Below are 11,402 nucleotides of genomic sequence, written 5' to 3' on the forward strand. Positions count from 1 at the left end.
CACGACCACCAGCGGAGCACAGGCCGCGATTACGTCATTTTCTGGCGCACACATCTCGGCTTCACGACGGCGATAATAAAGGAGGCGTCGGTGCTATGCTGTGCTTCTCTTTCTTATCTCAACCACTCGCTGTGAGCTGCTCGGTCTCTTCTTCCCTCCCTGAATCCCTCATGTGCTCATGTGACACATTCAGCCCCCTGAAGCACAACAGAACTGACGTTACACAACAAGAAACTCTTTCATGACACGCTGCGATTCACCTGAAACAGATAAAAACACTTTATTTCACTGATTATTCGTAGGGACTGAAAAGAAGAGGGCATGTTGTGTTTTTTTACCCTCCTTTTTCAGCATGTTGTTGTCAGCCACCATTAACCGTCATCACTCCAACATTCTTCATCAGGCACCACGTTAAAAGAGAATACTGGACTGTACACACGGGGGGGGGGCAATACAAATTGCCATAGCCAGTCTGGCAATACTGCAAGGCCACCGTGGGCTGGAGTCCTACACACAGCTGGAGAACAAGTCCACGTACAGTTCCACGTCAGACACTTATGCCGACATCCGTGTTTTGCTGAAAAAGGAAAACCGTGCACACATTTCAGTTTAAATAATTTGAGTCTCGTTGTTGTTCAATGTCCTTCAGTAGAAAAGCTCTTTTTTTCTTTGTTGTCGTTGTTGTTCCGAGTTCAAGACGTCATTTGTAAAATAAATTATCACAGAAGAAAGTGACGTCCTGGCGGTCGGTCCGTCCACGTCAGCGCGTCACAGGAAAGAGGAGAGGGCCGTCCATCAAACCTCCATCCACCATTCAAGCTCACGTCTGGAGGCAGAGAACTCAAAGAGCGAGGGAGCACTCTGGGTCAAAAGTCAAAAAGGTCATCATCTCACGCGCAGCCGGGACATCATCCACTCGAGACCCTGGCACAACCTGGAGGGACACGAGAGGAAGAGAGACGGGCATTAAGATGACAGAATGGCAACGGTTCTTCTTACATAAAAGCACAAAGACGCGTTTCTTTACAGTCTAATAGTAATGCGGTTCAGCATGCATGTCATCCGTGGATTAAAGTTGTACTGACTCATAGAACATGTGTTTCTAGTCTCTGATCATGTTTCATTGAAAACAACCAATCAGAGGAGAGCTAGTAGCGTTAGCAGCACCGCTAACGGCTGACCAACAGGAGGAGAGCTAGTAGCGTTAGCAGCACCGCTAACGGCTAACCAACGGAGGTTCACTTCAGTTACACTATGATGCCTTCAGGCTCTGCTCAGTGAACATGAGTACTGGCTGAAGGTTCATTATAATGTTATCATGATGTGTTCACATGTCATCTGTAAAATGTAGTTTTGGTGATGAACTAGAATAAATCCAGTAGTTTGAAGGAGATGTTTTAATATGTTAATATGGATCATCAATGATCTCTAAAAGTTATATTATCTTCCTTTTATATTTCATGCTGCTCCGTCTTATGATCCGTTGCACCACTTCGGTCTAATACAACGAGAGTGAGTGATCAGTGAATGCAGTTCTCACCCCTCCCCAGTGAGGGCGCAGCAGGCCTGGATGTGCCACTGGTGGTCTTTGACGGAGGTGAGCTGGAGGCTCTGGGAGATCTCCGCCACCGACAGGCAGCCTTTCACATCTTGCTTGTTGGCAAAGATCAGCAGCCCGGCCTTTCTTAAGTCCTGGAGGACAGACGAGAGACAGCGAGAGGAGAGGCTGAACAAATGGAGATCGTAGGGCTGCACTGAACACTTCAAAGCTTCATTTAGAAAGTTGATGTTCAAATTCTAAAAGGTTCCCAAGCTTTTTACGTGATATTCTATCTGGTGTGGCAGAAGAAGACCAAACAATATACACTTTAATGGCTTTTATCTTGTGAATTACATGAATAATTGCTGCCTGTGCACCAATAACTCAAATCGTAGCCTCTAATTTTGCCAACTGATAAATCTAACCTGCACTTTACATTCCTACATGTAGGATTATTAACTGCCACTGACTCTTCATCAGTTCATCACACCATACGTTAGCACCTGAACTAGTAATATGAAGTCTTTAAGAGTCTTTAACGAGGCTAATCACAAACACCACAAGCTACAATACAAACGTTTGTTTATTTTACCGTAACACTGCAGAGAGAAAAGCACCTAAAAACACTAGACTGTATTTATTATTTTTACATGGCAGACTGTGAATTTAACTTTGAAATAAGGTAACTGATATATTGAAATAGTATTTGAGGATGTCCGCTGAAGCATTTTAAATAACACTTCTTTGATCTTGACACAGAGGATTTTCTGTCAGTGATGTCATGTTGTTCTGAAACTGCTCATGAAAACGCTGTTTGTTTGCTAAGTGCTGCTAATTTAATTTGAGCCTTTTTGCAGCAATGTTAGTCACTGAAGTTCAAGATAATTCAGAGATAAAGTCATTGAACAACGTTTGTCTAGCTATTAAAGACCATTAACTGATTTGCTGACAGGCTACTTTGAATTGGTCCAATAAAACAAACATTTACATGAATACATACAAAAAAACGTCTCGATACTCACTTCATGTGCGAGCATTCTGCAGAGCTCCTCTTTGGTCACAGAGATCCTTTCTCTGTCTGTGCTGTCGACCACCACGATGACAAACTGCTCACAGATAACGGAGACATAACGGAGACATAACGGAGACATAACGGAGACATAACGGAGACATAACGGAGACATAACGGGGACAAAACGGGGACAAAACGGGGACAAAACGGGGACAAAACGGGCGGTTAATGAAAAGATACCGATTCTCAGCTTCGCCCGAGAGTCATACGAAGGCACTGCATTCTAATAATGGGAAGTCTGCAGACAGTCGCTGGGATTTAACAATTACTGTGGAAAAATCTGACTATACATCGCTTTATAGAAATCTATTTTAAACAAAACAACCTAAACAAACAATCTCGAAGCAGACGACAGATGATTTTTACAGACCTCTGTGTTTGTGTAGTACGTGTTCACTATAACCTGTTATGTACCTCTGTGTTTGTGTAGTACGTGTTCAGTATAACCTGTTATGTACCTCTGTGTTTGTGTAGTACGTGTTCACTATAACCTGCTGTGTACCTCTGTGTTTGTGTAGTACGTGTTCACTATAACCTGCTGTGTACCTCTGTGTTTGTGTAGTACGTGTTCACTATAACCTGCTGTGTACCTCTGTGTTTGTGTAGTACGTGTTCACTATAACCTGTTATGTATCTCTGTGTTTGTGTAGTACGTGTTCACTATAACCTGCTGTGTACCTCTGTGTTCACTATAACCTGTTATGTACCTCTGTGTTTGTGTAGTACGTGTTCACTATAACCTGCTGTGTACCTCTGTGTTTGTGTAGTACGTGTTCACTATAACCTGTTATGTATCTCTGTGTTTGTGTAGTACGTGTTCACTATAACCTGCTGTGTACCTCTGTGTTTGTGTAGTACGTGTTCACTATAACCTGTTATGTACCTCTGTGTTTGTGTAGTACGTGTTCACTATAACCTGCTGTGTACCTCTGTGTTTGTGTAGTACGTGTTCAGTATAACCTGCTGTGTACCTCTGTGTTTGTGTAGTAAGTGTTCACTATAACCTGCTGTGTACCTCTGTGTTTGTGTAGTACGTGTTCACTATAACCTGCTGTGTACCTCTGTGTTTGTGTAGTAAGTGTTCACTATAACCTGCTGTGTACCTCTGTGTTTGTGTAGTACCTGTTCACTATAACCTGCTGTGTACCTCTGTGTTTGTGTAGTAAGTGTTCACTATAACCTGCTGTGTACCTCTGTGTTTGTGTAGTACGTGTTCACTATAACCTGCTGTGTACCTCTGTGTTTGTGTAGTACGTGTTCACTATAACCTGCTGTGTACCTCTGTGTTTGTGTAGTACCTGTTCACTATAACCTGCTGTGTACCTCTGTGTTTGTGTAGTACGTGTTCACTATAACCTGTTATGTACCTCTGTGTTTGTGTAGTACGTGTTCACTATAACCTGCTGTGTACCTCTGTGTTTGTGTAGTAAGTGTTCACTATAACCTGCTGTGTACCTCTGTGTTTGTGTAGTACCTGTTCACTATAACCTGTTATGTATCTCTGTGTTTGTGTAGTAAGTGTTCACTATAACCTGCTGTGTACCTCTGTGTTTGTGTAGTACGTGTTCACTATAACCTGCTGTGTACCTCTGTGTTTGTGTAGTAAGTGTTCACTATAACCTGCTGTGTACCTCTGTGTTTGTGTAGTACCTGTTCACTATAACCTGCTGTGTACCTCTGTGTTTGTGTAGTAAGTGTTCACTATAACCTGCTGTGTACCTCTGTGTTTGTGTAGTACCTGTTCACTATAACCTGCTGTGTACCTCTGTGTTTGTGTAGTACCTGTTCACTATAACCTGCTGTGTACCTCTGTGTTTGTGTAGTACGTGTTCACTATAACCTGTTATGTACCTCTGTGTTTGTGTAGTACGTGTTCACTATAACCTGCTGTGTACCTCTGTGTTTGTGTAGTAAGTGTTCACTATAACCTGCTGTGTACCTCTGTGTTTGTGTAGTACCTGTTCACTATAACCTGCTGTGTACCTCTGTGTTTGTGTAGTACCTGTTCACTATAACCTGCTGTGTACCTCTGTGTTTGTGTAGTACGTGTTCCACGATGACCGGAGGGACTCCTGGCCCCCGATGTCCCACATCAGGAAATGAGTGTTGTTGACCACGATCTCCTCCACGTTGCTCCCGATGGTAGGAGAGGTGTGCACCACCTCATTCATTGAACTGTAACATACAGAACAGGGGCAAAGAAAACATTCATCAAATGATCCATTCATTGGACATATTATGGATGAATAAACCTGCGAGCTGACAGAGTGCTCTGTTTGGATACTCACAACTGGTATAGAATTGTGGTCTTGCCGGCATTGTCCAGGCCCACAATAATAACTTTGTGCTCTGAAAGGCAAAAAAGACACTTTAAATAATTCACAGTGAACTCAGTCTGTTTCACCCTCTGAATCCCAAAACCCACCGGAGACCCCAAAACTACAGTGTATCACAGCCGGAAGGTTTTAAAAAAACGTCATCATTGTTAGATTTCCATCTTTCCGACGGTCATTGAACACATCATGTGTGACAAACGCTTCAGTAAGAAAAAGAACCAAAGCTTAAAATTGTGATATTTCATCAACATTTATCCTTCATGTTCTCATTATAAATCTATCCTCTAATAAAGCGTTCACTTTAACCAGATTGTGTAAAACACATTGAATTCTGAGCTTCTCAACACAACTATGAAGTCATGATTGATTCATCTGAGACCAACAGTCATGTGACAAACAAATCAGAGAAACTTTGACTGAACTTCAGGAAGTGAACACAGACCAGAGAGGAGAGGCTGAAACATGTGATTAGTTTAATGTATAAAATATGAATTTTTTTCCACCATTGGTAACACTTGTGGACACTTATTCAAATGTTGGATATATTGATAAATTATCGAAGAAATTCAACTTGCATTGTTTTAATTGCTGCTTTCGGGTTAAGAGAGTTTTGTGTTCAGCATTTGTCCTTCAGTACCAACATTGTGCGGCTTCACACATCGAGCAACGCTGAGAGAAAGTACTTTCACAGCTACAGATGAGATGGTGGGTGGTCTTTAAACAAGCCTGTACAGCAGCTGTGGAGATGACACACACAGTCTAGAGAGGCTTTACCTGTGAAAAACACTGACAGGATGTGACCGGTAGGATGAACTGCCATCTTGCTGCTGATACACTAAAGAGACGAGACAACAGTACGATGTCCTATGGTCAAGAGAAGGAATGAGGAATCACAGCTCTGGTTCTTTTCTACAAATCTTTTGTGACATTTATACCCGCTCAACGACACTACAGGCTCTTTTTAAAGCTACAATTTAAATCAGTTGTTTGTTTCAGAATCTGTGACATCACAGAGGAAACAAACGAGGAACAAAGACCGGTTGGTGTTTTTTAGTTATGACTAAAGTGGGTAAAACAAGAGGAACTAGAGCGTGACTGACAGAGATCAAGATCTTTCTACCGACACGTCTGCTCCTCGACACGCTTTTAAAGTATACGCTTATCAGAAAAATCTTCATGTTTGGTCTACAAGAAGAGAGACGCCATCACAGAGGCCTGGACGTTAGGGATGAATTTGTCCTCCAGCTGAGGAGAACTCACAGAGCTCTAAAACTGAATCCTGAATCCTCATTTTGTGAGCTTGGAGCTCTCAAGCACGTCAAATATTAACGTCAGTCCTCGTTGGTTCGTGGACGTTATGAAGCCTTGAGTTCAGCAATTTCACTGCCACCATGTCTTTTGCAACCAGTGAACAGGAAGTGACCATATCTGGACTGAGGAGAAGCGACGTAGAGACCTGTCAATCAGCGTGTAGCCCCGCCCTAAAGCATCCCCTGCTTTATGGTCTGTGTGACTCTAAACGGACCCTAAAGCATCCCCTGCTTCATGGTCTATTAGAGACCTGTCAATCAGCGTGTAGCCCCGCCCTAAAGCATCCCCTGCTTTATGGTCTGTGTGACTCTAAATGGACCATAATGTACTAAATGAACATCATGCTGTATTGAAGAAGACTTGAAACTAGAGATTGAGACATAAACTCATGTTTACAATGTTTACTGAGGGAATAAATCAAGAGAGAAGTAGAGTCATTTTCTATAGACTTCTATACAACCAGAGGAGTCGCCCCCTGGTGGACACTAGAGAGAATGCAGCTTTAGGACACTTCAGCATTGGCTTAACTCAGCAGAACCGGAGGTTGTCGTCTGGTTTTAACATTTTCCAAGTTGGTACCGTTGTTTTTTGAAGTACTGTACAGCCATGCTAACTATTTCACTTCTAATGCTGCATTCTCATGGAGTCAGGCAGGTGGATGATAGCAGATGTGACTTTAGTAGACAATGGCAGGATAGTAAAATTAGGTGAGACCGGCAGAGAATATCGGTAACAGTAGGTGCCATTGCCGTCCAAATTTAAAGTATGTTATGTAGCTCCATCACACACGGAGAAGTTATTTTAATTTGCAATAGAATATAAGAGAAACCTGCCATTTAAAGTACAGTAGAATAATGACATAAAATAGACGTTTTGTTTGTTTTTCCCGATCCCTCCAGAGAAGGTGTTGGCCTGATTCCATGTGAAGGCAGCAGAGATATTACTGATTTATATTTGTCCAGCCTGGAATAACTCCCTCATTGAGCCACATGGAAGGCCCAGAGTGTGTCGGGTACTTTTAGCTTATTGTCCAGAGAGCCTCGACTGATGAACGCTCCGGCCAGCCAGCGCTCAACAGCAGAGTAAGCCTGACGGACGTTTGGGCGAACACAGAAGTCAGCTGGAATCTGAATGATGGGATACTTCCTCACCAATCACAGCAGCAGCCTGTTGCTCGAGGCCGACTGCTTCCGAAGCTTTCTGTACCGCTACGCCTCAGAGCCGATACATAAATAATCTGAATTCTGTAGTCGTCAAAAGCACACTTGATGTGAAACACATTGACTAATGTAAGAATGAAGACATGTGCAGCAATGCCCTCCAGCTTCTCACAGACTGAAGATGAATTCAACAGTGAACTGATGTCTCTTCAGTGAGTTATGAATTAAAAAGTGCTTTTTATTAGTGGTTTATTAGTTGCAGACTTTCTGTAATAATCCATCTTAAAGGTGTATTCCAGATACACTAAAGAAGTATACAAAGCTCCCTCACCTTTCCTGTCTGGAAATACACTTCAGGATTCAGAGAAATTACAGAAAGTATTGTGTGAACCGTGTTAAATAACATTTTCTGCTCCGTAACAACCTACATCACCATTTACAGTTCGGCTGCACCTGCTCAACTAAAACCTCACGAAAGCAGAGGAAGTGAAAGCAGCTGCAAAAGATGGAAAGTTTGGGCTTTTTTTAATCTATGCAACGGTGTCGTGTTGAACCTGAAACATAAACCACGCAGCTTCAGCAACATAACAGACTGCGTGCGTAGATGTGACACACAGCTCATTACGCTAGCTTCAGGATTTGGAGGTCACAAGTCTGTGCAGCTCAAAGATGCTTGAGAAGCAAAAAGCTAAAGTCTTGTCTTGACTTAAAAAGGTCATGCAGGTGCCGGCTAAGCCGCCTGCATACCTTCCAACTAAACCAATAATAAATAACCTTACACAGGGGCAGCATGTGTAAAATGCCCATCACAAAGACAATTTACTATCAAATATGATAAGAACTCGTACAATCTTCACATTCGAGAGGATGGAACTAACAAAATGTGGATATTTTTGCCTGAAACAATGATTTTGAAAGTTTCAATGATCACCAATTCTCAAAATGGATTATTTTCTGCCAATAAAGTTAGATAGACTGGAAACTCTAAATTGCCCCACTGTCTGTTCAGGTGTACCCCACCTGTTGCCCAATGAGTCGGGATAGACTGGGACAGCCCCGAACACCCAGAAGAAGATGAATGTTATAGAAATCTTAACACATCTATGATAATGTGGAAGCCACAATGTTGAATCCTTGAATCCCTCAGGCCTCCAACAACAAACAGTTGGAGAACACATAAGAAGTTGGTTCACTCTGATCACGTGCCCTCCTGCTGCTGTCTGTGAATGGACCCCCGTTGTTCCACTGAGGGTGAAATCAATCAATCGGAGACGGACTTCCTGAGACTTAAAGAGGCAGCTGGGGTGAGATCCAGAGGTTACAATAAAAACCTTATAGTCCGGTGACACGAGGGATTAAAGTGAAACAGAGCTTCTATCGATGACTAACCACAGGAAGATGGCAACAGCACATAATCACAGCTTTTTGACGAGGTTTACGTGAGAGAACGCAGTCAAAAGGATGTTTATAAAAGGAAAACATAAGCAGGGTAGGCCTGCAACTATCAATTACTTTAATTGTCTGCAAATTAGGAAACACACCCATCACAGTTTCACATGATGTCTTCAGATGAACAAGATCTGCTCTCTTTTTATTATTTACTGAATGAAACTCATTGTGTTGTGTCGTTAGTATTGTACGGACCTTTCTTGTACTAATTATTTAAGTTATCGGTTTGCAAAGTGTGAACTGATTTTTGACTGTGTTGCTGACATTACACTGATGAATCTTATTTTAATGATTTATATCAATTACTTTTGTTTTAACTTGAAACACGCCTTTCATAGTTGTCCCGGAGCTCAATGTGGCGTCTTCAGATTGTTTCTGTCCAAACAGAAACTAAAATCTAAAGAGCGACTTTACAAACTGTATAAAAGAGAAAGTAAATGTTCGATCGAGTATGTAAACGGCTCACAAACCTCTGAGTCATTCACATCGTACTGCTGGTGGACAGAAGGACAACCTTCTACAGTACGTGAGTCCCATGTGATCCACTCTGTGGTCATGATGACCAACTGAAACAGGATGTGGAAATGTTCAAAGTTATCCTTGTTTGGAGGAAGCAAATCAAAGTGATCTCCTATTACAAGATACTCCTGTTTCAGAGCATCACAAGCAGACAGCAGAGGGTGGAATGGACTGTGGGTTACCTGTATAAGATGACATTACACAGATTATGTGATTACAGTGCAAAAGTCAATGTGATTCATCCATCGGCCCTTATTGGCCCTGTCCTTTGTGCTGATGTGGCTGCTTCCACTGTGCTCTGCTTGTGTAGCCGCCTCTCGTCATCGTACAGCACGACGGTACTCATGTTACACAGACCGAGCGTTGGCTTTCTGTCTACGGGTTCAACATCACCTGGTGTCACCTAACCCTCAATCCATCCACGGAGAGCATCAATAATCTACGTTCATGCAGAACCCGGGCGCACAGCGAGAGAGAGAGAGAGACAGAGAGGGTGAAAGAGAGAGAGAGAGAGACAAATAGTTTGCTCCAGCAGCATTATGACACAGGTAAAGCAATCAAATAAAATAAAAACATAAAAATGCACTATATATATATATATATATATATATATATATATACACACACACACACACATACATACATACATATACATACACACACAATGAAATATAATAATGAATTAACTAACTAAACAGTTTGTATGGCCTGTGTACTTTTATTGTTGAGTCCTGAGTCTGAAATAAAGTTTGTGTGATTGATTGAATATAATACTTTTATATTTTTATATATGTATAATATTTATATTTAAATAAAGAATAAATATATATGTCTATAGATGGATGACAATAAAGAAATAACATAAACGACATTCTTCCCCACTTTAAACGATAATAAGGTTAATCTACGGCTGGTTGGTGAAGCCTACACACATACACAATAAGATAAGAATATAACACTTTTATGTTAATGTGTAGAAAGCTGTTTATAAGCTAACATGAGTCTTTCTCTGCGGGCCTTCTCTTCACCACCTATAGCTCACATGTCTTCATGACAATAATACGGAGCCTGTCTTACCTTGGTGGTTAAAAAGCCTCCATAGCTTCGTGAACAGTATCCCCATGGCTGACGATGAAGGTTTCTGGTACCAAAACCGACCGCGTAGCTAAGCTAAGCTAGCGTTGATGCTATTCAGGTGCTATCAACTTTAACCTAGCTAGCTAGCGAGCTAACTACACAGACGAAGAGCTGTCAATGTTTTTAAGTACAACCGCCATACTTGTATTAATCTTAGTTACGTCGCTGCCGCAGGATGTATTACATTTGAGTGTGACGGTTTTGTGTGCTGCAGGAAACCAAAACCCCAAAATCGGTAGCCGCGCTGTGGCTAGCTGGATGGCATCAGCTGGCTGTTGTATAGAGCATGCAAGTACGCATGCGCACTGTTGCTGGTGAGCTGTCAACCGTGCGCATGCGTACTTGCACACTGTCCTGTTGGTACAAATGATAAGCAAATCTGGGTGAAAAGTACAGTTGATATGGAAATAAAAAAATTATATGAATCAATAAATATATATGATTTATACAACCAAAGAAGACGTTTACTAATCATATCATCTTTTTTGGAAGACTATATATATATATATGTATATCAATTATATTATTATTTTATTTCACATATATATTTATTTATTCATATTTAAGTAAAATATCTATGTATTGACATCTAAATAAACAATAAATAAGTATTTATCATTTTTATAAAATAAATAAAATAAAAATGTCCAAAGAATAATCCTCAATGATAATTGTGAACTCATTGACTGCTGCAGAGAGAATATCCTCAGGGAACATGAAACTGCTTTTACCATTGCACTATATGTTTGATATTTCAAATGTGTGTACCCTGTCCTGTATCTTGTTGTTTGAACTTCATGTTTATTCGTTCATTTCTTTTTGCTCATACTGAACTGCACTGTATGTAGATGGATGACAAAAAAATGAATATTATTTGA

The 11,402-nt window shown here is 41.2% G+C and overlaps 1 protein-coding gene across 1 annotated transcript; it reads right to left on the bottom strand.

Moving 5' to 3' along the window:
• Nucleotides 1–255: 255 nt before the first annotated feature.
• arl5a (ADP-ribosylation factor-like 5A) lies at nt 256–10,769 on the bottom strand. Its single transcript, XM_079277445.1, has 6 exons — nt 10,465–10,769; nt 4,901–4,961; nt 4,640–4,787; nt 2,563–2,646; nt 1,541–1,692; nt 256–934 (listed from the first exon to the last, which is right to left on the bottom strand). The coding sequence occupies exons 1-6, from the start codon at nt 10,508–10,510 to the stop codon at nt 886–888; spliced, it is 540 nt and encodes a 179-aa protein (XP_079133571.1). The 5' UTR covers nt 10,511–10,769; the 3' UTR covers nt 256–885.
• Between the last annotated feature and the right edge of the window lie 633 nt (nt 10,770–11,402).

This window comes from Melanostigma gelatinosum, assembly GCF_949748355.1.
Source record: "Melanostigma gelatinosum genome assembly, chromosome: 10".
NCBI classification, from domain to species: domain Eukaryota; kingdom Metazoa; phylum Chordata; class Actinopteri; order Perciformes; family Zoarcidae; genus Melanostigma; species Melanostigma gelatinosum.